General features: G+C 37.9%; 1 protein-coding gene across 4 annotated transcripts in view; it reads left to right on the top strand.

Moving 5' to 3' along the window:
* SLC4A4 (solute carrier family 4 member 4) overlaps positions 1 to 25,417 on the top strand; it is a 387,871-nt gene that overhangs the window by 141,815 nt on the left and 220,639 nt on the right. For all 4 annotated transcript variants that reach the window (XM_049886070.1, XM_049886071.1, XM_049886069.1 and 1 more), the window contains exon 4: positions 17,352 to 17,487. In XM_049886070.1, coding sequence (XP_049742027.1) covers positions 17,352 to 17,487 — 136 coding nt within the window. The remainder of the gene's footprint in view (positions 1 to 17,351; positions 17,488 to 25,417) is intronic.

The following is a 25,417-nucleotide window of genomic DNA, read 5'->3' as shown; positions in this document are numbered from 1 at the left end:
GTCTACAGAAAGGAGGATGTCTTCTTTTATACGCAGAGGCTTCTAATAGCATTAGGATGGTGGTTGTGACACTAATATTGGAGTTATAAATTTAGGTACTTTGCTTAGAAAATAGTGACACTTGAGCAAATCTGTAGAGTTTATTTTGGGAATCTTGAAGATTTCCTAATGTTGATGAGAACTGAGTCTGACTTTAGAAACCTTGGGGTATAAATTGTGCTGATAATTGGTCTGAGTTGAACCTAGAGAAAATGCTGATGTGTTCACTCTTAAGCAGAGTGATTCATCTTATAAGCCTCATCATGAACAGCTCTGGCAGAGCAAAGAGAAGTGAAGGAGGGAGAGAGAAATTAAAAGCAAGTGGAAATGGTGGCTATGACATATATACACTAGGAACTTTTAGGTCTTTTAAGAAAAGGTTGCTGGGTGGCCATATTCCTTAACATTGTAATTAATGCGTATGTTCATGTTTATAGAAAGCATCCTACCTCTCCATGCTACTAGCGTGAACCACCTCCTCTCTCCCTGCCACCCCCATTGTTCTGTGCCCATGGGATTATTTTTAGACACATTTGGCTGCACAGTATAACTAGTTTTCAGAACCATGACCAGTCCTGTTGCATGGTTCAGAACGGGCTATGCCAGCCTTTAGACCAATAGTAAAGGCAAGTGCTAAAGGGTTATGTTTGTGCTGGACTTTTCTGGAGAAAGATAATTGAGATTCTGCAGTTGCATGTATTTTAGGGAAGGATCTGGCACTAATTTGACATTACTGTTCTCAATTTTGCAATTAAAAATACCTTAATGGGTTTGTTTTTTGTATTATAAATATGATATTAGTGTTAGTTTTATAAAATTTAGAAATTACATATAAGGAAAATGAGAATCATCAATAATTCCACCATTTATGGATAACAATTATTCACAATTTGGTAAGTGCCCTTCTCGTATTTGTTTTCCATACATACTACACAAATCAGTATTCCTTTGGGTGCAAGTGCAAGAAACCCAATTATAACTGGAATATATGAATTTATCAACTGCTGAAGGAAGGGTAGGGGTATAGCTGGATCTTACCCAAAACCCATTGGCGTCAATTCCAACTCATAGCGACCATATAGGACAGAGTAGGACTGCCCCCAGAGAGTTTCCATGGAGTGGCTGATGGATTTGAACTACTGACTTTTTGGTTAGCAGCCGTAGCGCTTAACCGCTATACCACCAGGGTAGGGGAAGGAGTTTGTTATGAACAAAAGACTAGAAAGGAGGTAAAAACAACCAGAAGGTGATGCTTATCTAGATACTTAAGGCATTAGGTCCTTCGTAATTTTAACAAGGCAGATATACTCTGGTGGTTAAATGTGCGTGAATGGACATGGACGTAGGAATTCCTCTTCCTCACTTGAGTCCAGTTCTCTTTTCTTCTGGAAGGAAGTTCCTTGAATATGGTAGTGTCAGAAGGCTCAATTTAGGACTCAAGCAGAAGCGGACCAACAACCCAAAGTCTACTGACCCATCAAATCCATGTTATCTGTTATTCCATCCTAGACCTCTTGGTCTCCTGCTCTTCCCCCCTACCCACTTCTGTGTTATTTTGACAACTCAGGCTTCACCTTCTTGGGACCTTTGGGAGCTTACATCCTTGACAGGGTTGGCATGCTGGATCTTGGTGACCATGTGTATAATGTGGTGCTCCCTCCAGGTGGTTTGCAGACAGAAGGCATCAATAAGGGGACCAAAGACAAAAGGATGAGTATCTGTGAAGCACCCCATGGGGGCCCAGGAATCCTTGGGAGATGGATTTATCAGGGGATTTAGTGTTGTGATATGTAGAACTGGGGGCAAGAGTCAGTGAAATCGGGTTATTAATGGTAATTAATGTTTCTATGAACTCACTGGTATTTGAAGATTAATGAATACTGTGCAAATATGGGTTATGTAAGGAAGGGAAAAGGGTATCATGGAAGGTAATGTCCAGAAAAAAAAAAAAAAAGTTTAGTTTCACCATTACTTTAGTTAGTTAGTTTAGGTTGCCATTGAGGGTGCTAAAATCCAAAATGACTAATTTGAATTTTACCTCCTTCTCTGATAGAGATTTTGGATATACTGAAATAATACTAGCATTGAGTTGGAATAATCAGTGAAAGAATCAGGAGCCCATAAAGGCTTTGGACCAGTGGTTTGTCAATACTCTATGTCCTGAAATTTCATAAATCACATTGTTTTGACTGCTGGACAATCACTTTTGTTATTGTTAGGTGCCGTGTTAGGTGCCATAGAGTTGATTCTGACTCATAGAGACCTTCTGTACAACAGAACGAAACACTGCCCAATCCTGCGCCATCCTCACAATCGTTGTTATGCTTGACTCCATTGTTGCAGTCACTGTGTCAGTCCATCTTGTTGAGGGTCTTCTCGTTGAGTGTCTTCCTCTTTTTTGCTGACCCTCTACTTTAGCAAGCGTGATGTCCTTCTCCAGGAACTGATCTTTCCTGATAGCATGTCCAAAGTATGTGAGATGTAATCTCGCCATCCTTGCTTCTAAGGAGCATTCTGGTTGTTTCAGACAATCACTGGAACCACTTTTTTTGTGATTGGTTTAGCAGTATTAAAAAAAGACATGTATTAACACTGTTGACAGTCAAGTTTTAATTATCAACTCATTGTATTGGCAGAAATTACGAAGGGAGTTGGGGAATGTAAGAGCTACCACCTTTTTCTTCTAAAGAACTCTGAGTATCTTATAGATACAATCTGAGTCCTGATAACATTTTGGTAATATAAACCATAGGTAAATTATTTTTTTCTACATTTTTAACATGAAGACTAAGGTACAATATTTCCCCAAAATGCATCAGAAAACCCCAATTTTTATCAGCTCTTGGTAGCTGAAATTGAACTTTCCCTGCTCCTAAGTAAGATAGTTTGGTAGTACTCTGAAACTCTTCCAGGCTTTTGGTGCTGTTGACTCTTTAAAGCTGAATAATGTCATGGTTTATTAAGAATAATTGTGGTAATTGATACTTTTTCTTGAGGGGAGCTTATTAATATATGGATACCTAAGTATTTTCAAATTTATCCATCTTAATGAATGCTATTTGGCTGTTTCAATTTCTCAGCTAATTTGAAACAGAAAAAGTAATTATTTGACTTACCTGTCTGGAGTCTGATAGCATGTAAATTGATAGTCACTTTTTGAATTTGTTTAGGGAAAAGCGAGTTAAGGCATGGAGAAAGTCTGGGTGACTCGTACAGTTTAGCCCAAAAGTTAAAATTTTTATAAAAAGGTTCTTCAATGAAATTAATTTGGTAATGTATCCAATACATGGACATTAACTCTATTGTAACCCGTTAGAAGGAGCCATAGAAGTATATATCAGGATTTTTTTGGTTGCAAGTGACAAAAATATCAACTGAGATTGCTTTAAGCTAAAACCAAAACCCGCTGCCGTCGAGTCCATTCTGACTCATAGCGACCCTAGAGGACAGACTAGAACTGCCCCATAGAGTTTCCAAGGAGCACCTGGTGGATTAGAACTGCTGACCTTTTGGTAGCAGCTGTAGCTCTTAACCACTACTCCACCAGGGTTTCTGCTTTAAGCTAAAAAAAGTTTATTGTTACTTTTAACTGAAAAGTCAAGGAGTAACTGACTTCAAGGTCTCTGGGTGGTGCAGATGTGCTCAGCTACTAACCAAAAGGTTGGCAGTTCAAATCCACTCAGCAGTGTTGTGGAATAAAGGCCTGGCAGTCTACTTTCATAAGGTCAACAGAAAAAACAAAAAAAACCCCAAACCTGTTTCTGTCGAGTTGATTCCAACTCATAGCAACCCTATAGGACAGAGTAGAACTGCCCCATAGCGTTTCCAAGGAGTGGCTGATGGATTTGGATTGCTGACCTTTTGTTAGCAGCCTGAGCTCTTAATCGCTGTGCCAGTGGGGCTCCCCTGTAAGGTTATAGCCATTGAAAACCTTTTGGAGTGCAGTTCTGTTGTAACACTCATGGAGTTGCCATGAGCTGGAATGGACTCGATGGCAACAAGGTTGGTTTTTGGATAACTGACTTCAGGCATGGCTGTATAAAAAAAAAAATACTCGTGCTTAAATAATGGCATCAGGAACCTGTCTCTGCTTTGGCTTTGAATTCTGTTTTCATTATTCTAAGGCCGCTGAAAATAAACTGTAGATGGCCATCTACACTTGAAAGCTTTTATTACCATCTAAGCAACCTTAGCATAAAGTGAAATTAGGAGGGCCAGTTCCTGGAGAAGGACATCCTGCTTGGTGAAGTAGAGGATCAGCAAAAAAAGAAGACCCTCAGAGATATGGATTGACACGGTGGCTGCAACAATGTGCTCAAACATAGCAGCAATTGTAAGGATGACACAGGACTGGGCAGCATTTTGCTCTGCTGTACATATGGTCGCTATCAGTTGGAACTGACTTGATGGCACCTAACAACAACAATAACAATTTCAGCAAAAGGCTGACACTTACTCTGACTGTCTGGAATTCGGTGAGGTGTCCATTCAGAAATCAGTTGCTGTGGCCAGGAGATATGATATGCTCATTGTCTAGACCTGGATCACAGAAGGTAGGTTCAGTGCCAATGAAATCTTAAGTATAAAGATGATTTTCCAAAGTAAAAGTGAAATAGGATACTGTTATCAAAGAAAGAGTTTAGGGGTGTTGAGTGGGTGAGAGTATCAGATAGCTACTATAGTCTGTGTGTTAAAGATTTATATGATTTTGAAGCTTTATTTATTTAGTTATTTCTCATTTCTTAGAGCTATGAATGTGAAAAGGAAGTTTGAGAATTTTATATATACAGTTAAGTGGATTTTTAGAGTACTATAAAAAACCCAAAAAAACCCAGTGCCATCGAGTCAATTCTGACTCATAGGATTTGAACTGCTGACCCTTGGGTTAGCAGCTGTCGCACTTAACCACTACTCCACCAGGGTTTCCCTAAGTAGTCTGAAAAACAGATAAAATTGTGGAAGTTTTAACAACTTTGATATCTGCACACAAACTTTTGCCTCAGGACGAGGAACAGAAATGAATATTTTTAAAATTATAACTATGTAAACCAGTTGGCGAGGGCACATTAATAACTTCAATACATAAATATTTTTGTTTTTATACTTTGGTGTGAGAGCTAAGACTACCAAAATGATAGACCCTGCTAAGGGGAAGACACAATATCCAGAAATCCTCATTTAACCCACTGCAAGGGAATTTATGTAGACTTGTCATGATCAGTGTGAATGCTTATTATGGTCATTATTTTTATTAAAAAAAATTTTTTTTTGGTAGCCTGCAGGGTGGCCACAGTGGGATATTTCCTAGACCAAAAATAAAAGGGCACATTCACAAATTGCCTTTTGGTGGATAATGAACCAAATGTTCAATTAATTTACTTTATATGTCATTGTGATTTCTGCTGCTTCTGACATCCAGTATATTTTGTCCGTATTGTCCATATGGCCGTCTGACTCTGTGCTTTTTATTTTTCTTGTTTTAATGAGGTCATCCAGTTGAGTTTTGTGACTAAGAAATGGGCTCGGAAATAACACAGGTAGTTTTGAGGTCAAATCACTTACTGTGTGATCTTGGGGAAGTCTCCTAACTGCTTAATACTCAGTTTCTGTATCTGTACTATAAGGGTAATGTAAGAGAATAATAAATAACAGGCTTGTGTGAAATAAACTATGAAATAAATGAGAAATATTTAACACAATGCCTGGTACATTGTAACCATTAAAAAATGTTAGCTATTGCATATTATAGTTTTTATTGATGGTATTTTCCCCCCTATTTTTATGTTATCTCATCTGTAAGTTCCTTGAAGACAGGGACCATATCGTAAACATATTTTGTGCCCTCGCAACGAATACCACAGTGTATTTGCATACCCTAAAAACTAATAAATATTAGTTGAATCACCAGACGAGAGTATAGAACTATATTTTAATTATTGCTAAGCCTCAGGGTTTTCATTTTGTTAATGCCATATCATTGTCCCATTTGTACTTAAAAAGAGCCTCTCCAGAGGAAAGGAGCAGAGAAAGATCTCTTCTGAGGAACTGTATATGTTGTTCATTCTTTCATTCATTCTCTTACTTATTCATCCATTCCTTCTGTGTCATTTGCCATGAGTAGTTTAGGTAAGAGATTTAACAGGTGGTTCATTTAGTAAAGGTGCAAAGACAAAGTACAGTGATAAGTAAAACACAAAGCACCCTCCCCATTGCCATTGAGCTGATTCCAACTCATAGCGACATATTAAATGTCTTAATAGAGGTACAGATGAGGGGTTGTGGTCTTTCAGAGCAGGGAGAAATTGCTTCTAGCAAAGGGAAATAGCTGACCAAATTGATCATTTTTTATTTGTGGCTTACTCGATATTGAATGGCCACTCTGTTTTGGTCAATGTGCAGCTAATATGAAGATGAATTAAGGGAAAAGGGTAGAATAAGAACAATTTTTCAAACAGATAATTTCTGTTTCAGAATTCTTAATGTTTCCTTTTGCAAATGGTTGTGTCTTTATACACTTGAAAATATCTAACATTTATTCAGCCATATCTAATTAATCTATTTAATATTTGTTGTTGTTAAGTGCCGTTGAGTTGGTTCCAGCCCATAGTGACCTGTGTACAACAGAACAAAGCGCTGCCTGGTCCTGCACCATCCTTATAATTGTTGTTATGCTTGAGCCCGTTGTTGCAGCCACTGTGCCAATCCATCTAGTGGAGGGTCTTCCTTTTTTTCACTGACCCTCTACTTTACCAAGCATGATATTCTTCTCTAGGGTCTGGTCCCTCCTGATAACATGTCCAAAGTATGTGAGATGTAGTCTTGCCATCCTTGCTTCTAATGAGCATTATGGCTGTACTTCTTCCAAGACAGATTTGTTTGTTCTTCTGGCAGTCCATGGTACATTCAGTATTCTTCGACGGCACCATAATTCAAAGGCATCAGTTTTTCTTCGGTCTTCTTTCTTTGTTATTCAGCTTTGACATGGCTGTGATGCGATTGAAGACATCATGGCTTGAGTAAGGCGCACCTTAGTCCTTGAAGTGACGTCTTTCTTTTTTAACCCTTTAAGGAGTTCTTTTGCAGCAGATTTGCCCAATGCAATGCATCGCTCGATTTCTTGACTGCTGCCTCCATGGGCATTGGTTTTGGATGCAAGTAAAATGAAATCCTTGGCAACTTCAGTATTTTCTCCATTTATCATGATGTTGCTCATTGGTCCAGTTGTGACAGTTTTTATTTTCTTTATGTTAGGGTGTAATCCATACTGAAGGCTGTAGTCTTTGATCTTCATCAATTAGTACTTCATGTCCTCTTCACTTTCAGCAAGCAAGGTTGTGTCATCTGCGTAATGCAGGTTGTTAATGAGTCTTCCTCCAATCCTGATGTTGTGTTCTTTTTCATAAAGTCTACCTTCTCGGATTATTTGCTCAGGATACAGATTGAATAAGTATGGTAAAAGGGTATAACCCTGGTGCATACCTTTCTTAACTTTAACCACACAGTATCCCATTGTTCTGTTCGGACAACTGCCTCTTGGTCTAAGCACAGGTTCTTCATGAGGACAATTAAATGTTCTGGAATTCCCATTCTTTGCTATGTTATCCATAATTTGTTACGATCCACACATTTGAATGCCTTTGCATAGTCGATAAAACACAGGTAAACATCGTTCTGGTGTTCTCTGCTTTCAGCCAAGATCAGTCTGAAATGAGCAATGATATCCCTTGTTCCACATCCACTTCTGAATCTGGCTTGAATTTCTGGCAGTTCCTTGTCAAGGTATTGTTGAAACTGCTTGAATTATCTTCAGCAAAATTTTACTTGTGTGTGATATTAGTGTTAGTGCTCTATAATTTCCACATTCTGTTGGATCACCTTTCTTTGGAATGGGTACAAATATGAATCTCTTGCAGTCAGTTGGCCAGGTAGCTGTCTTCCAAATTTCTTGGCATAAGCAGAGTGAGTGCTTCTAGCACTGCGTCTGTTTGTTGAAATATCTCAATTGGCATTCCATCAATTCTTGGGGGCTTGGTTTTTGCCAATGCCTTCAGTGCAGCTTGAGCCTCTTCCTTCAGTACCATCAATTCTTGACCATATGTTGCCCCCTGAAATGATTGAAGATTGACCAGTTCTTGTCGGTACAGTGACTCTGTCTGTTCTTTCCGTGTTCTTTTGATTCTTACTGCTTTGTTTAGTATTTTCCCCATAGAATCCATCAGTATTACAACTTGAGTTGAATTTTTTCTTCAGTACTTTCAGCTTGAGAAATGCTGAGCATGTTCACTCTAATATTTAGAGAGACTTGCGTGCATGGTACTGTGCTGGTCTTTGAGGAGAGCACACAGTACACAGATCTTGCCTTCCAGGAGATTTGTGATCTAGCTGGAGAGACAAGTCACATATACGAAAGTTAGGTAGTATAAGCAGGCTGTATAGTAGTTTAGAAAGAAAGTCCTGGTGATCTGCTTTTGAAAAATCAGCTATTGAAAACCCTATAGAGTACAATTGTACTCTGACACACATGGGGTTGCCTCGACAGCAACTGGTAAGGTGAGGTATATTCGCTGGTGCCTAGGAAAGTATTATGATGTTGGCAAAGACTATTGAATATACCATGGACTACCCGAAGAATGAAAAAATCTGTCTTGGAAGACGTATAGCCAGAATTCTCCTTAGAAGCAAGGATGGTGAGACCTCATCTCACTTACTTTGGACATGTTGTCAGGAGGGACCAGTCCCTGGAGAAGGACATCATGCTTAGCAAAGTAGAGGGTCAATGAAAAAGAGGAAGACCTTCAACTATATGGATTGACACAGTGTCTGCAACAATGGGCTCAAATGATTTTGAGGATGGGGCAGTGTTTTTTTCTATTGTACATAGGGTCACTATGAGTTGGAACTGGGTTAATGGCACCTAACAACAAAAATGTAGTACAGACACAAAGTGTTATTATGGTTTGAATAAGGGAGAGATTCAGGTTGCTGTGAATAGTTAGCATAGGATATTGGAAAACAGAATTTCAACAGGGACTTGGAAATTGAGAGAGGGAGAAGAGTATTCTTAGGTAGGAAGAATGCAGAGTACCTGAGAATGAACAGATGTGTTCTCTTGTCAGTTACAAGACAGTTCTGGGCCTCTGTGGGAGGCAAGGTTGGGCACACAGATTGGGGCCAGAGGGACATGAAAGCCAAACTGAGATTACCTTGTTTTGTAGTCAGGGGGGCAGAGAGGTTTGCTCATGTGCCATCTCAGACTGATAGATAGTGGCTGTGCAGATGAAGTCTGAGTTCAAGTTCAGGCTCAGCAGGAATGAATATGATACTGTGTAAATGATGTCTGCTGTGGCTGCTGGGAGGTGGGAATGGGGATAGGAGGCGTCGCTGCCACATATATGCCACCCTTCTTGTAGACATTGGGGGTTTGGTAGCACTGGGTCTCCCCCTGACTCCTACACACCATCATTTTGTCATTCTGCAGGTAGACACTGGGCAGAGAGAACTACGTAGAATCCACCCTCTCCCCCAGGAATTTCTACAACCACTAACAAAAGCAGAAACACATTCTACCAGAGGACAGAATAAAAAAATCCAAGGGAGATTAGAGGCATTAATTTAGCTTTGATCTACAGGCCTTCTGTTTGGCCAAAGGTGTTTGGATTATAATTTGACAGTTTCTTAACCTCTCTCTCATTTTCTCTCTCTCTCTCCCTGTCTGTCTTTGATTTTTCTTTAGTGTCTCTTTTTATGATGAAACTAAGCTGGTTAGTACTTAGAATCATAATCCATTTGTATGTAATGCAAGTTGATTTTCTTATTCACCAGGTATTAAAGTGAAGCTAAAGGGCTTTCATTCTTTTCCCTTGTTCTTGATTGTCTGTTTCCCAAAATGTAGGCACACCTTTTTGTTCCCATCTCTGAAGCTACTTAATTCATGGAAGTCAAACAGGCAGAACTTTTTCTTTCCTATATCGTCATTCTATTACTTTCAACATGTAGGTGCTCTCAAGACCATGTCTATGAGTTTCCTTGCTTAAAAGCCACGCAGGTTTTGCTAGTAAGGGAGGCAATTTTTAACTAATTTAAACCTTGTATTGTTTTTTTTTATTGTAGGTACTATAGTAATCATCATTATTTCATTTTTCAGATGAAGTTGAGACACAGAGAGGTTGATTAACTTGTCTCAGATCACACAGCTAATTAGTAACAGAATTGGGATTCAAACCCAGGCAACCTGGCTCTAGAGCCTGTTCTCCTAATCTCAGTGTGATGCTGTCTCTTATATTTAGCTCATTTCACTGTTTCACATTCTGTTGTGCGTGGGGTAGCTATGAGTCAGAACCGACTTGACGGCACCTAACAACAACTGTCTGATCAAAAGTTATGAGAAAAATAAATTCCAGACCTGCTTTGTGATGGAGGTTCTTGCTCTTTGCATTTCTTTTTGCAAAAGTGATGTTAGCAGTTGAGAAAGGCATTTGCTGGCCACAGAGGATGTTTCTACCACAGGCCTGCATTTACAATACAATTACCATAGCCTCTTACCTCTCTACTTCCTGGGAAAGCTGAGGGGAGCAGCTGAAGAAAGAAACTGCCTAGAGCAGCAAGCTAGTTTATGACATACGATTTTGACATTTTATACCGAAATGATTGTGATACTGGTTATTCAGGGGCCTGTGTTTAATAAATAATACAACCTATGAAAGGTGATTTAAGGAGCCCTGGTGATGCAGTGGTTAAGAGCTTAGCTGCTAATTAAATTTAGTAGTTTGAATCCACCAGCTGCTCCTTGGAAACCCACTGGGGCAGTTCTATTCTGACGTATAGGGTTGCTATGAGTTGGAACCAACTCCACGACAAAGAGTTTTTTTATGGGTGGCTCAGTGGTTAAGTGCTCAGCTGCTAACTGAAAGGTCAGTGATTCCAACCCACCAACAGCTTTGCCGGAAGAAGATGTGGCAGTCTGATTCTGTAAAGATTAGCCTTGGAAACCCTATAGGTGGTGGTGGTAGTCTAAGTGGTCCTATAGGGTCCCTATGAGTTGGAATCAACTTGATGTCAGTGGGTTTGGTGTTTGTTTTTGGTTGTGAAGGGTTTCTAGATAGGGGTTCTGGAGAGTAAGACCTGGAGGTAATGTTATTTACTTTTCCCATTTCATTTTTCAGAAGTTACTGTTGAGTTGTTCTCTAATACATAGTAAGTCGTGTTTTCCTAAATTGAAAGTGCCAGGCCTCAGAGTAATGCTCCATGAATCAAGGCAAGCAGGAATGTGTGCTGTGTCTATGCAGGAGATTCTGTTCTTCAGGCAGAAAAAGGCAGGGGAGACATTTATTCTGCCCTGTTAGCAGTGGGAACAAACCCACATCACATCTTCAGAAATAGGCAAAAAGTTGCTTCTCTACAACCTAGACTTTTCCCTTCTAAAAGCTGGTTTGACCTCAGGGATCTTGATGTTGAATGTCGATGGAAAGTGAATCAAGTTTGTGATTGTCACTTTCGAAACCACTTGTAGTGCAATGGATAAGGGCTCGGCAGCTAATGAAAGGTCAGTAGTCTGAACCCACCACCGTCTCCATGAGAGAAAGATGTGGCAGTCTGCTTCTGTAAAGATTAAAGCCCTGGAAATCCTATGGGACAGTTCTACTCTGTCATAACAGGTCACTATAGGGTCACTATAAGTCGGAAGCGACTCTATGACAACGGGTTTGGTTTTCTTTTTGTATGAGCCAGAGTCAACTCACCAGCCCACAGCAATAACATGATGAACAACGTGACTCAATTTGTAGTAGTGTGAACACTCTACTCCTCACAAATATTATCCAGATTCCAGATTCTGCCCTTCGTTTCTTAATTTTCATGCCCTCCCTGGTATCCTAAAATAATTCCATTTCTCCTAACTTGATAGGAATGGCATTGGAAATGTTTTGCACAGAAGTCCTGGAACTTCAGATTATTTTTTCTCCCAGAGATATTTAGAAATTTCAAAGCTATTTTTTTCTGATTACAGAAGTAAAACATATTCATTGTGTCCTATTTGATGTCTTTGATCACCTTATTTGATTTTTTGAAAACACTTATAATTAGCAGCTTATTTTTGTTTGTGGATGTATAATTAATTTATTCATTTAACAAATTGATTTAATTAATTACTTCATTTGTTTCCCCTACAGTAATAATGCAGTAATAACAGGCTTTTTTGGGTTCTTTCCTTTACCTTCAGAGCTTGAAACCATGCCTATTTGCATATACTTTAGAAGTTACAGAAAAGTGAAAGGAAGAAAATAGAAGCCCTAAAATAAACTGTATAGCATGTAAAAGTTGTATATTCAGGCAGCCCTTGCTTTGCATGGTAGCACAAGACCAGAAAAATGACTGTGTAACATGAAACTGTGCAAAATGATTCTAATAATCAACGGGGAAAATTACTGTTGTTCCATGATCTTTTAAACTTTTTTGCCAAATTATTAAAATCGCTGTTGCTGTTGGCTATAAATGTATTATAAATGTACAGGGAAATGAAAAAATAATAAAGCTAATGTTTTTTAGTACACTGCAATTTAAAAAATTAGAAACAGTGAGAATTAAAGTGGTTTATCAAGATTAGTTTGAATAATGCTTACCTTCTAGTTGTATAACTTATAATACAGAGCAAACCTCTTTTGTCTTTTAGATACCTGTGCCTATATGAATTGTCATACTCTTTTCTAAGTTTGGATCAGCTTCCAACATTTTGTCCTTTATGCTTTCAATGTCATGAAATGTCTCCTAGAGTTTCTTTTGTGAGGCTTTTTTGCTGTGTCACTTACACTGGGACATCTTCATCTTTTTCGCACAACCACTTCCCTCATCTCTGTTGGTAAGCTCACTTTCGCCAAGTTCCCCTGGCTGCGTAGCTGGAGGCTCTGGAACAGCAGTAGCGTCAACATTCCCACGGTCAGCTATTTCATCTATAACTTCATTTACGTTTAATTCAAATTTCACTTTCAGGGATATCACCTTTTTTTTTAAACTCACACTTTTTTCTTTATTATTGTCCTTAGATGAAGGTTTACAAAGCAAATTAGTTTTTCATTAAGCAATTAAAACACATTATTTTGTGACTTTGGTTTCCAACCCCATACCCCATAGCATGCCAACACTCTCCCTTTCTTCACCTTGGGTTTTCCATTACCAGCTTTCCTGTCCCCTCCTGCCTTCTCCTAGCCCCTGGGCTGGTGTGCCCATTTCGTCTTGTTTTGTTTTATGTGCCTGTCTAATCTTTGGCTAATGGGTGAACCTCAGGAGTGACTTCATTACTGAGTTAAAAGGGTGCCTGGGGGCCGTACTCTCAAGGTTTCTCCAGTCTCTGTAAGACCAGTAAATCAGGTCTTTTTTTATGAGTTAGAATTTTGTTCTATGTTTTTCTCCAGCTCTGTTCAGGACCCTCTATTGTGATCCTGTCAGAGCAGTTGGTGTTGGTAGCCAGGTACCATCTAGTTGTGCTGGACTCAGTCTGGTAGAGGTTATGGTAGCTGTGGTCCATTAGCCCTTTGGACTAACCTTTTCCTTGTGTCTTTGGTTTTCTTCATTCCCCCTTGCTGTGGATGGGGTGGGACCAATGAAGTATCATCGATGGTCACTTTCAAGCTTTTAAGACCCCAGACACTATTTGCCAAAGTAAGATGTAGAACATTTTCATTATAAACTGCTATGCCAGTTAAGCTAGATGTTCCCCAAGACCACAGTTCTCAGCCCTCAGCCTAGTAAATCGGTCTCTCAGGGAGTTTGGATGTGTCTGAAGCTTTCATGACCTTGTCTTAGTCAAGTTGTACTGAGTCCCCCAGTATTGTGTACCATCTAACCCCTCACCAAAGTTACCTCAGTGGTATCACTCTTTGTTTATTTGCTGCATTTTCACCTTTGTTGGCCAATTTTTGATTTTTTCATTTTTGTAAAATATCATGTAGTCTTCATAAACTTCTGTTTATCTGGAAATGTCCTAATTTCACCTTCATATTTGAGAGACAGTTTTGCTGGATATGTGATTCTTGGCTGGCAATTTTTTTCCTTCAGTTCTTTATATAAGTAATCCCATTGCCTTCTTGCCTGCATGGTTTCTGCCTGCATGGTTTCTGCTGAGTAGTCCGAGTTTATTCTTATTGACTCTCCTTTGTAGGTGACTTTTCGTTTATCCCTGGCTGCTCTTAAAATTCACTCTTTATCTTTGGTTTTGGCAAGTTTGATTATAATATGTCTTGGTGACTTTCTTTTAAAATCTTACCTTATGTGGAGTTCAATGAGCATCTTGGATAGATATCTTCTCATCTTTCACAATAGCAGGGAGGTTTTCTGGCAACAAATCTTCAACAATTCTTTCTGTATTTTCTGTTATCCCTCCCTGTTCTGGTACTCCAGTCACTTGTAGGTTATTTCTCTTGATAGAGTCCCACATGATTCTTAAAGTTTCTTCATTTTTTAAAATTCTTTTATCTGATTTTTCTTCAAATATATTGGTGCAAAGTGCTTTATCTTCAAGTTCACATATTCTGCCTTCCACTTGCTCAATTCTGCTCTTTCTACTTCTATAATTTTATCATTAATCTTCTGACTTTCTGGTTGCTGTCTGTGGATTTTTCCAGCTCATTAAATTTTTCATTATGTTCCTGAAGAACCCTTTTAACTTCTTCAACTGCTTTATCTGTGTGTTCCTTGGCTTGCTCTGCATATTGCCTGATTTCCTTCCTGATGTCTTGAAGGGTTCTGTATATTAATCTTTTGTTTTCTCTCTCTGATAATTCCAGGAATGTACTTTCATCTAGAAGATCCCTTGATTCTTTGTTTTGAGAGCTTGTTGAAGCGATCATGGTGTTTCTTTATGTGATTTGATATTGACTGTTGTCTCTGAGCCATGTGTAAGTTATTGTATTAGTTTATTTTATGTTTGCTTACTGTATCCTCGCCTCTTGCTTTGTTTTGTTTTGATATACCCAAGTGGGTTGCTTGAGTGAGCTAGCTTCATTATTTTCACCTTCGAAACTCTGATGTCCTTATGTTGACTTTATATATAACAGAACAAAATGTTGCCTGGTCTGCCCCATCCTCATATGCTATGTTTGAACCCATTGTTGCTCCCACTGTGTCAATCCATCTCATTGAGAGTCTCCATTTTATGCCAGCCTCTACTTTGCCAAGCATAATGTCCTTCCTCCAGTGACTGATCCTTCATGATGCCATATGTGTCCAAAGTAAGCTAGAAGAAGTCTCGCCATCGTTGCTTCTAAGGAGCACTGTGGCTGTACTTCCTTCAAGATAGATTTATTTGTTCTTCTGGCTGTATATTCAATATTCTTCACCAACACCACAATCCTAATGGGCCAATTCTTCTTCCTTCTTCCTTTTTCATTGTCCAGCTTTCACATGGATATGAGGTGATTGAAAAAACCCTGGCTTGGGTCAGGAGCACTCTAGTCATCAAAGGGACATCTTTACTTTTTAAGATTTTAAAAAGGTCATGATACATATCTGTTACTTATGTAGCATTTTGTGGACTGAAAAGCTAGAAGTGAAGTTAGTACTCGATGCAAGTACCCACGGTCAGCATACCATGGTAATTGAAATTTGAATTGTGTTGTTGGGGGACTGGGGTTATTTAACTAAACTGAGATATCTGAAATTCACAGATACTGGAAATGGGCAAAATGAGGGAGGGCAGTCTCAATTCCAGACTTTATTTTATGGATATATATGTATTTTTTTCTTTACCAAAAGGGGGATAACTTTATGCGTATGATTTTGTAACTTTATATTTTCGCTTAATATTATACCTGTCAAAAAATAGAAAGCTAGACTTCATTTTTTATTGCGTAGTTTTACCATAGTTTATTTAACCAATTCTTCTTTTTGGACACTTAAGCTTTTTCTATTTTTCTCAATTATAACAATGCCGTGCCTGCAATGTGTATACAGTGTTCTGTAACTAAATCTTTGTGACAGTAGTTATTAATTATTTGGAATGACTGTATTTCTAAGTAGTAGAATTGCTGGATGAAAGGATATATACACTTCTGAAACATTTTCATATGCTTCCAAATTGCTTGACAGAAAGATTTTCCCACTTAGACTCCTATCTAATATAAATTGGTAGGTACTGGTGCATGTTTCCTTTGCCCTTGATAACATTGGCTATTATCATTCTTTTTAATTTTTGCTACTTTAATAGGTAAAATGTGTATCTTATTTTAATAATTAGTTGTTTTGGCACTAGTTAAGTTAAATATTTTTCATGTGTTTGTAGTAAAATTTTTGATTTGTGAAATGTTATTCTGGCCTGTTTTCATGTGGTACGGGTTTTCTTGTTTGTGCACATGTATATCTACAAGTGTATGTGCATATGTGCGTCATTATGTACATATATGTATGCATATGTATATATGCACACAGACTCCATTCACAGGCATATACATTCTTGGTTTTACCCACAGATTATAAAGAGTATCTTTGGGCCTTAGCTTGGTAAAGATGACCGTTAGTTTCCAAATGCTTTTTTTAACAAAAAAGAGAATATAACCCATGACCTAGGGAAAATTCTCGTTAATTTTTCATTACCTGATTTTCAGGAGATGAGGTCAAAAGGAGCTAGTAGGGCATTCAATTATGTGCTTGAGTGTGTTGGAATTTTTTTTTTTTTTACTTAGGTGTACAATATTTTACTTGGGCTTGTTTTTCACGTGCATTGAAGTGTGACTAAACATTTTTGGGTACTGCCATTATGTAAAGAAGAGGCCCAGTCTTGTTAAATATTCCTTCATCAACTTTGTAGTTAGCCAGTTATGGGCGGTGAGGAGCCCGTGAGGGCATAGGCTTTAGGTATTGGACAGAGTGAGGGTGGATGGAAGGCGGGGGCTGGGAGAATCTCAGGACTGGGGTGCTCTATTGCTCATTCTCACTGCTCTAAGAAAAAAGTGATTGGTTCAGACTGGTTTTTGTTCAAATAATTTTGGATGGGTCATTAGTGGGGAAGGAGGGAAAGTCCTGTGACTGGACCTCCGTTCATCTGAGGACTAAAGGTTCTTTGTCACAAGCCACACAGACCTGGAGCGCTGTCCTTCTGGGAAGCGGTAGAGGGCTGAGATACAGTTTAGAACCAAAGGAATAGAGAAGGGTTTTGATTTCTTTTCAACACTAGGTTGGGGATAACGGAGGCTCAGGAAGAAAGATGTCCACTGAAAATGTGGAAGGGAAGCCCAACAGCCTTGCCGAGGGAGGACATACCCGGAGCTACACTTTTCTCAGGGTTGTTCAGCCTGTATTTAACCACAGTATTTTCACTTCTGCAGTCTCTCCCGCCGCAGAACGCATTCGATTCATTTTGGGAGAAGAAGATGACAGCCCTGCACCCCCTCAGCTCTTCACCGAATTGGATGAGCTTCTGGCCGTGGATGGGCAGGAGATGGAGTGGAAGGAGACAGCAAGGTGAGTCTGGGCTGATTGTGTGTGCTCCTGACCTGGGGAAACAGGTGCTGGGCAAGAAAGTTGCGTCTGCAAGCTCCTTTCTCTAGCCTTACCGCTTTGAATAGCATGGTGTTGGCTGGAATAAGGACAAAAAGCATTATATTTCTTTTTCTCTAGTACATCGATATGGATGCAATGCACCCTTTCTTCACTGCTGAAGCATTGTTTCATTGATCTGTGTTAATATTTTGTCCTTTATGAAAAATCAGGAGTAAATCTCCATTCATACACCCTTTAAAATTAAACAGCAAAACATTTATTTTAAAAGTAAAATAATTGAAAAGCAAAGTAGTTTAAAGAGATAATAAGCTCAAGCACCCAAAGATGACACCAGGAGATATATCATTGAAATCTTGTCTGACTTATTACTCCTTCCCTCTTCAGAGGGAGTTTGCAAAGACAGTGTTTGTTACACATAAAGTTGCTATTATTTCAAGTAAAAACCTGTCATGTTTTAGATGTCCAGCTAGAATCAAGTAGGTTTACCTGAGTTTGGGGTTTAGAGACCTGAGTTCAATTTTAGACTCTGTCGCCTTTTAGCTCCATGACACCCAGTTTCTTAAAGCTTTGGTTCAATCATCAGTGAAGAATGGATAGTAATGCTATATAAAATATAAAATATATAATATAATATGTATGTAAATACAATATTATCTCTACATGTAATTATATAATGTATTTGTATATGCGTATGTATGTTGGGTATGTATGTATATATATACATATATTTATATATGGACTTGCTTTATGAATTGTTAAGCACTACACAAGTATCTCAGGTTTTATTAATATCATGATAACAGCTTTTCTATATATGTGTGTATAGGTGTGTGCACGTATACACACATCTATACACACACACTCATATATGTATGTATATACTCAAGTAAATACTGCAAACAAAATCTACTTCTGTGTCATATGATAATTATGTAACATAAAGACTTGGATATAATGAAGCTATCGGACTGTCATTGTCATTACATCGAGATTCTGGTATATTTTACTTTAACAAACAAAAAAATGTTAAGACATACCTTTTAGTGTATAATTTAATTCAAATCAATTTAATTCAAGCACTATTTTTGAATATATACTGTATGTCAGTATATTTTGAGTAAGTACTGTGTGTTTTAGGTATTGGGAACACTGTAGTGAACAAAAGAAGCTTATACATAGATCATTGTATTTTATTGATAAGTTTGGAGTGAATTCAATATAATGTCTTAGAGCCAGGGGAATGGGACAAACCAAATCATTATCCCAGCTTTGGGTTTAAGAAAAATAAAGCAAAGGAAGGTGAAAGTTTTCTCCTGTGGCTGTAGTTGGAAAAGGTATTTGTATCTGTGCTGTTTCTAGATAGATTAATCTGGAGTTAGAAGGAAATTATTTTTATCATCTCTGATCAGTATGAGTAGATGAGCTATACAGAAAGAAAAACCTAATAGCTTTTCCTTTTTGAGATGAAGGCTATTTTAAGGCATAAAAGAAAACTTTTATTTTCTGAGGTGTATCTTAACAGCTTAATACATTATACCATTTATAATCAAGCTTTCATCAAGTTACTTGGAGTTTTTGTAGTTTTTTTGGTTACTCAGACATATGCTTTATAGGTTTATGGATTTATTTTTATTCCTGCATTTTAAGTAGCACTGAGTATTTTCAGCTATTTGGGATTGTTAATAGTGAAAAAGCTTCATAAATTAATTCATTTGATAATGGTGTAGAAGATTTTATTCCTCACTCAGAATTTCTAGATGTCGGAGCGTTGTGGAAACACCTGCTTTTAAAGTTTAGTAGAATCCATGAATCATATTCATAATTCCATGTCTTAAACCCTGTCCAGAAAAAAAAAAAAATTCTATTTTACCTCTGTCCCTCACAGTAGTATTATAGAAGGAGATCTAATCTTTTAATTTTTTATTTATTGGATAATTCTCTTTAATATTAAGACTACTTCTATAGTAGGTGTGCTTGTTTTAACTCTTCTGTGTGGTAGTTAATGGACATTGTCTCCTTCTAATTATAAAAGCTTTCCATAGCACTTTTCTGTTTCTCAGTCTTTAATGCTACTTCCTGAGCTCTTCATTCTTCACTCTTTGGAGCCTCTTTCTATAATGCAGTAAGTGTTTCTCATTCGCCTCTCTCAGCACCAATAACCTGTATGTATAAATCCTCTATAATGTACACTTTTAGTCATAAAACATGCTCTTAAAGAAGGCTTCCAAAGCAAAAATTACTACCAGTGTCTCCATTTCATTCTTTTATTCCCTTTCCTTCTGATAGAAAAATATAAGGTCAGAATTGTACTTGGTGCCACCTGAATTAAATGTTGGGAGATTTTGGTCTAGTCTTGGCTTTGCTGCTCACTAGCCATTTAACTTTGGGTGAGTCACCTAGTCTTTCTGAACATGAGTTTTCCCTTCCATCAAATGAGAGTCATATTGGACTGCATTGTCTCTAAAAAAATGGCTTTTAAAAATAGCTCTAAAATTCTGTTTCTGTGTGTGTACACCCATTCCTCACTTACTGTCTTGTTATACAACATTTTGATTTTATGACAATAGTAGAAAATCTACTATCTGAGTATTTTGCATATTAACGACATACATCTGGCAGTAATGAATACCAAGGTGTTAAGTGAGAGTAACTCTAGCTGTGATGATTGAGGTTATGAGTTACCTTTGCTGGGCTGTGATTCTCAGTAGTTTGGAATTATATAATGTTGTAATTTGGCACTTATGTAATGATATTATTTGGCAGTTTTGTAATGATATTGTCTGGCTGTTATGTAATTATGTAGTCATCCTCCATTTTGTGATCCGATGTTGTCACCCTCCATTTTCTCATGACGACCTGGTCTTTGGAACCTAACTGTGTTGATAAGTGAGGAGTGGGTGTATTGGTATAGTCATCTGTGAGTAAAAGAGCCACTTTGATTCTTATTCTCATCTTGGAATTCAGTATGAGAAGCTATTACAGGATATATCTCAGATGTAGTGTTCTATTTTATCTTTCAGTCAAATGCAAACTGCACTTTATTCACATGATCCCTGGTCTGAGAAAAGTAGAGAGATCACAGTTCATTGTATAGGTAATTCAGTGCTGAATGAGATGGACGTAGTATTTTCATTTAAGATTCTTAAAGATTAAGATGCTCTTGAATATGTAAGTGTTTAAAGACAAGAGCACCTGTGTCATTTTGTTGATAGTCATCGGCCCGCAAGAGATTGTACTGCTGGAGAGCATGGGTCGTGGGAGTACATACTGTGTTGGTGGGAGGTTGGCCAGGAATGAAAAATAGTCAAATAATCTGTATTCTCTAACTTCTCTTATATAGGGCTTGTCACAATTGGTGTTAATTAATCAATCGTGTATGTGATTGTTGTTTTGCTGTTTGTCTCCTTCACCACACTGAAGGCAGGGGACCTCCAGGTCTGTCTGTTCACTACTGTATTCCCAGTGTCTTGCAATGCCTAACACATAATAGATGTTCAATAAATATTTATTGAATGTGTGATTAGGTGAGAACTAATTGCCTGTGAGAAATAACTGTCCCAAATATAATACTTTCTTAGAAATATTAATCAACCAAAATTGAATTCCTGAGATAGTTCACCCCTCTCTGACTGATGGACAGCTGTGGAGTGACAGACACACAGTAGATAGCACACCACTGATAAGCCTAGAAGACTTAAGTTTAAAATTTCAAACTAGTTCATCAATATGCTGATGCCATCTCCAGATCTGTTTCCTGACTTGATTGAACATCTTCAGCTGGATGGTTAATCCAAAAACAAAACAAAACAAAACAAAAACAAATCTGTTGCCGTAGAGTCGATTCCAACTCATAGGATGGTTAGTAGATATGTCCAAAACTGAGATCCTGATCTAGCTGCCTCTGTTCTGCTCCTCCTATAGATTTCCCCATTTCAATAAACAACTCCATTCTTCTTGTTCCTTGGGCCGGAAACATCGGAGTCTTCCTTGACCCTTCTCTTTTCCTACATCCCTTGTCTAATCCATTGGCTAATCCTGTCTTTTTACCTTCAGAGATATCCAGATACCCAGAGTCTCACACATTCTACATCCAATACATCCACAACCCTGGTCCAAGTCACCATCATCTTTTGCCTAGATTACTGCAGATGTTTCCTAATTAGTTGGTCTAACTTATGCTTTTTGAGAATTCTCTACTTTTCTGTGAAAACCCTTACTGATTAACTTTTTTTTTCCTTGGCGAGATTTCTCCAGTTTAATGTAGTTTCTACTGTGATCCCACACCCTGTAGAACACAAGGCTACTCCTCCCTCTCTTTTAAAATTCTGGGTTTTTTATTTGGCGAATGATTTTATTGACCCTTAGTATACTACAGGCTATTCTCAACCTAGCAGGCAGAGTAATCTTATTAAAATATTTGTCAGGTCACGTCATTTCTTTGTTCAAAACTTTTTAATGGCTTCCCATCTTGGAGTAAAAGCAAAAGGCTGTGAAATAGCCTATGAAATCCACATGAGCTGTTGGCCATGACCTGTTTGACCTCATCTCCTGCTTCTCTCCCTCTTGTTCACTCTGTTTGAGCCTCACTGGCCTCCTATAGTTCCTTGAAAGAGCCATGCTCAGGGACTTTGCACTCACTGTTCCTTCTGCTTGAAATGCCCTCTCTGCCCCACACCCACACTGGTATCTACATGGATCATTTCCTCAACCCTTTAGGTCTCTTTACTCAAGTACTACCTTCTGAGAGGCTGCCCTATCTAAAATTGAAACTTTTCCCAATAGTCCCTAGCCCCTGTCCTCCATTATTTTCTCCTCAGCACTTGCCACCATTTACTATGTTATATATCTTGTCTGTCTCTTCCTGATAGAATGAAAGTTCCATGAGGGCAGGAATTTTTGGTTGTTTTGTCCACCACTGTATTCCCAGAGCCCAGAATTACCTGGCATTGAGTCGATGCTCAAGAAATATGTGTTTATTGAATGAATGAATAGAGAAATAGAACCTAAATTCTTAGTTTGTGGCTTCATTTAAATTCTGTTGAGAAGTTTGGAGATGATTGTACCTCCAGAAGTGATTCAGATTTTCAGTAATCTTTAGATCCTGCTACATATTCTGCTTCAGAATGTTTTCACAGTAATTTCTGATTGCCCTTAGTGACTTCCATTTCCTATGTGTGATAGTTTTTTTTTTTTTTCCCGATTGAAAATTCTCAAACCTGCCAGACTAATAAAAGTTTAGTGCTTGGAAGGGATTCATTTTACATGTGAATGTGTGGCTAACCTATGAATTTTGACAATTCTCTACTTTTCTGTGAAAATCCCTATTGACAGACTATTTTATTCCATGGTGAACCCTATAGGCTCTTCCAATTTAATGTGGTTTCTACTGTGACCCCACGCCTTACAGAACACAATACTACACCTCCTTTCTTTTAAAATTTATACTTTTCAGTTGGCTAATGATTTTATTTGGCCAAGAATATTCTACGTTGGGCCTAAGCATTACTGCTGTTTCAGCTCTATTTCAGGAAGTTCGGGTTAGTTCTGTGCATCAAAAAATAAGGAGATCGGTTTCAGTAATAAAGAAGATAACCCCATTTAGGTTTTGGGAAGCACAGTCATCATGTAAAACTATGAACAGGGGCAGCCTTTATTTCTATGAAGTTTGAAGCAGCAGCCAACTTTACCATACTCCTTTCGTATCCTTTACCAGCTTTAAAGATTAGAACATTGGCTTTTCAGTAGCTCTTTCAATATAGAGCACAAGTTCTGTGCAAAAGGTAGAATTATGAGACCTGAGAAATGTATATGATCATTTTTAAGAGTGCTTCTGAATATTTGATTATTAGAACAATAACTATAGAAATGATCCCTGAAAGTGTAGCTATCAGGAGGGACCAGTCCCTAGAGAAGGATATCCTGCTTGATAAAGTAAAGGGTCAGCAAGTAAGAAGAAGACCCTCAAGGAGATGGATTGACACAATGACTGCAACAGTGGGCTGAAACATAACAATGATTGCAAGGATAGTACAGATCTGGGCAGCGTCTCATTGTGTTGTACATAGGGTTACCCTGAGTCAGAACCCACTCAATGGCACCTAAAAACAGCAACAGCAGCAGCAACAACAATAACAGAATAGTCACACTGAGTACCATAGCAGTAATTACAGTAGAATATTTTGGTATTGGTAAAGAAACCTTTGCTCCTCATGAAGAATTTCTAGGTGACTCGTATTAGCTAATAGGCTCAGGAAGCAAGCTGGTAAAAGAGTAAGTCATGGAGTCATGGTCTAGCTTTGGGGATGGCCCAGAAGCTAGGAGGAAGGAACCCCTTAACCCCACCCAAACTGTTTATTACTTTGAGTCAAGAATGTCTGTGTCAAAAATAGTTTTTGGCTTTTAGTTTTCCTTCAACCAATTTTGAAATGGCCAATGCTGGATTTCACTACTGTTATATGAATATATGTTAAAGATCATTCGCCCAGTATGATTCAAATTGTACTTCCAAACCTGGGGAAAAAAAAAACAAAAAAAGGTGTCACAAGTTTCAACAAACACAGCAAGCCCACTATGGAAAAAAGCATTGATATTTCACTTCCAATTAGACAGCATGTCCACTCATCCTGTGAGTTTGGAGAGAGACCACTCTCTTCCCAATCTATATAAACTTTTCTATCTTTACTGAATTACTTTGAAAAATTCCATTTCATACCAAGTTTGTTTTTCTGTAGGAAAGACTGCAGTAAAAGGAATTTAATCGTCTATTTAATTATATGTGGTTACATACACTGTTTTGCAATAACTTTCATTCTTGATCTGTAAATTCAAGAATTTTTCTTAACAACGTCATTGATCCTGGGTACACAGTAGTATTGGCTTTTTTTATGTGTGATGAGGTACTTATTAATTAGCAAGAAAATTTTTAATCATTTTTAATACTTTTATGTAGTTGGATTATATTCTAGTGCAAAGGTCATGCCTATTTTTCACTGTAAAACTGACATGTTTTTAAATTAAAGGTCTGTTCTTTTCTTAATTATATTTAATCATATGATTGGAAAGTTGCAAAATTCAGTGATTCCCACTGGGCCTTATGTTTCTTCAACAAACGAGTGAAATGCTGTTTGGTTGGCAGTCAGCTGAAGTGCGTTAAACGGCAAAATACTTAATCATTATTCTTCTAAGACCTTGGAATAAGTAAATGTCACCTAATAAACTCATCCTCTAAGGTTACCATGGTTTTGTAATCACACACATTTAAAAACCAGCTTCTGAGATTAATTTTCTGTAACATGGCAAGTACTAAGACAAAAAGAAAAAAAGGAAACATTGCAAATATATGGTTATTCATAGTTATTGTGAAGGGTAGACAGTGGCTTTTAGTACACTCTACAGTAAAAATGTCTGTGGGTTTTTTTTTTTTTTTTTGATGTAATTACATGGTTCTAAATCACCTTTACAAGTTTGTTGGCACTTGGATAGGCTGAACTTTGACACCTTTGCCTTAGCCTTTTCTTTAATGGATGCTGATTTGAGTTAAATGGTGTTCAGTCTTTTTTTTTTCCTCCCCCAAGTTTGTCCTTGATATGTGAGAAAGATAAACATGGCATGTGGAGTTCCTGGAATGAAACTACCTGAAAACAATCTATTTAAATGAGAAAACCATTATTTAATGTTTAAAAGCTTGTGTTTGAAATATAATCAGCTCCTTGAACAGTTAGAACAATATAAATTAAAGAAAAAATAGGCATTATTATTTCAGAGCTTCCCTTATGCTGTTAGCTGTGCTTTCATATGACATCATCACAGCATTCAGTGTTTATTGAGCTCTCAGTGAAATAGATGCTAAATTGAACTATGAGCTAATCCTTATCCTTAGAAGCTTAGACTC

Source organism: Elephas maximus, chromosome 5, assembly GCF_024166365.1.
Source record: "Elephas maximus indicus isolate mEleMax1 chromosome 5, mEleMax1 primary haplotype, whole genome shotgun sequence".
Lineage (NCBI taxonomy): Eukaryota > Metazoa > Chordata > Mammalia > Proboscidea > Elephantidae > Elephas > Elephas maximus.
Note: the sequence above shows the minus strand (reverse complement) of the source record. Positions and strands in the feature narration are given on the sequence as shown.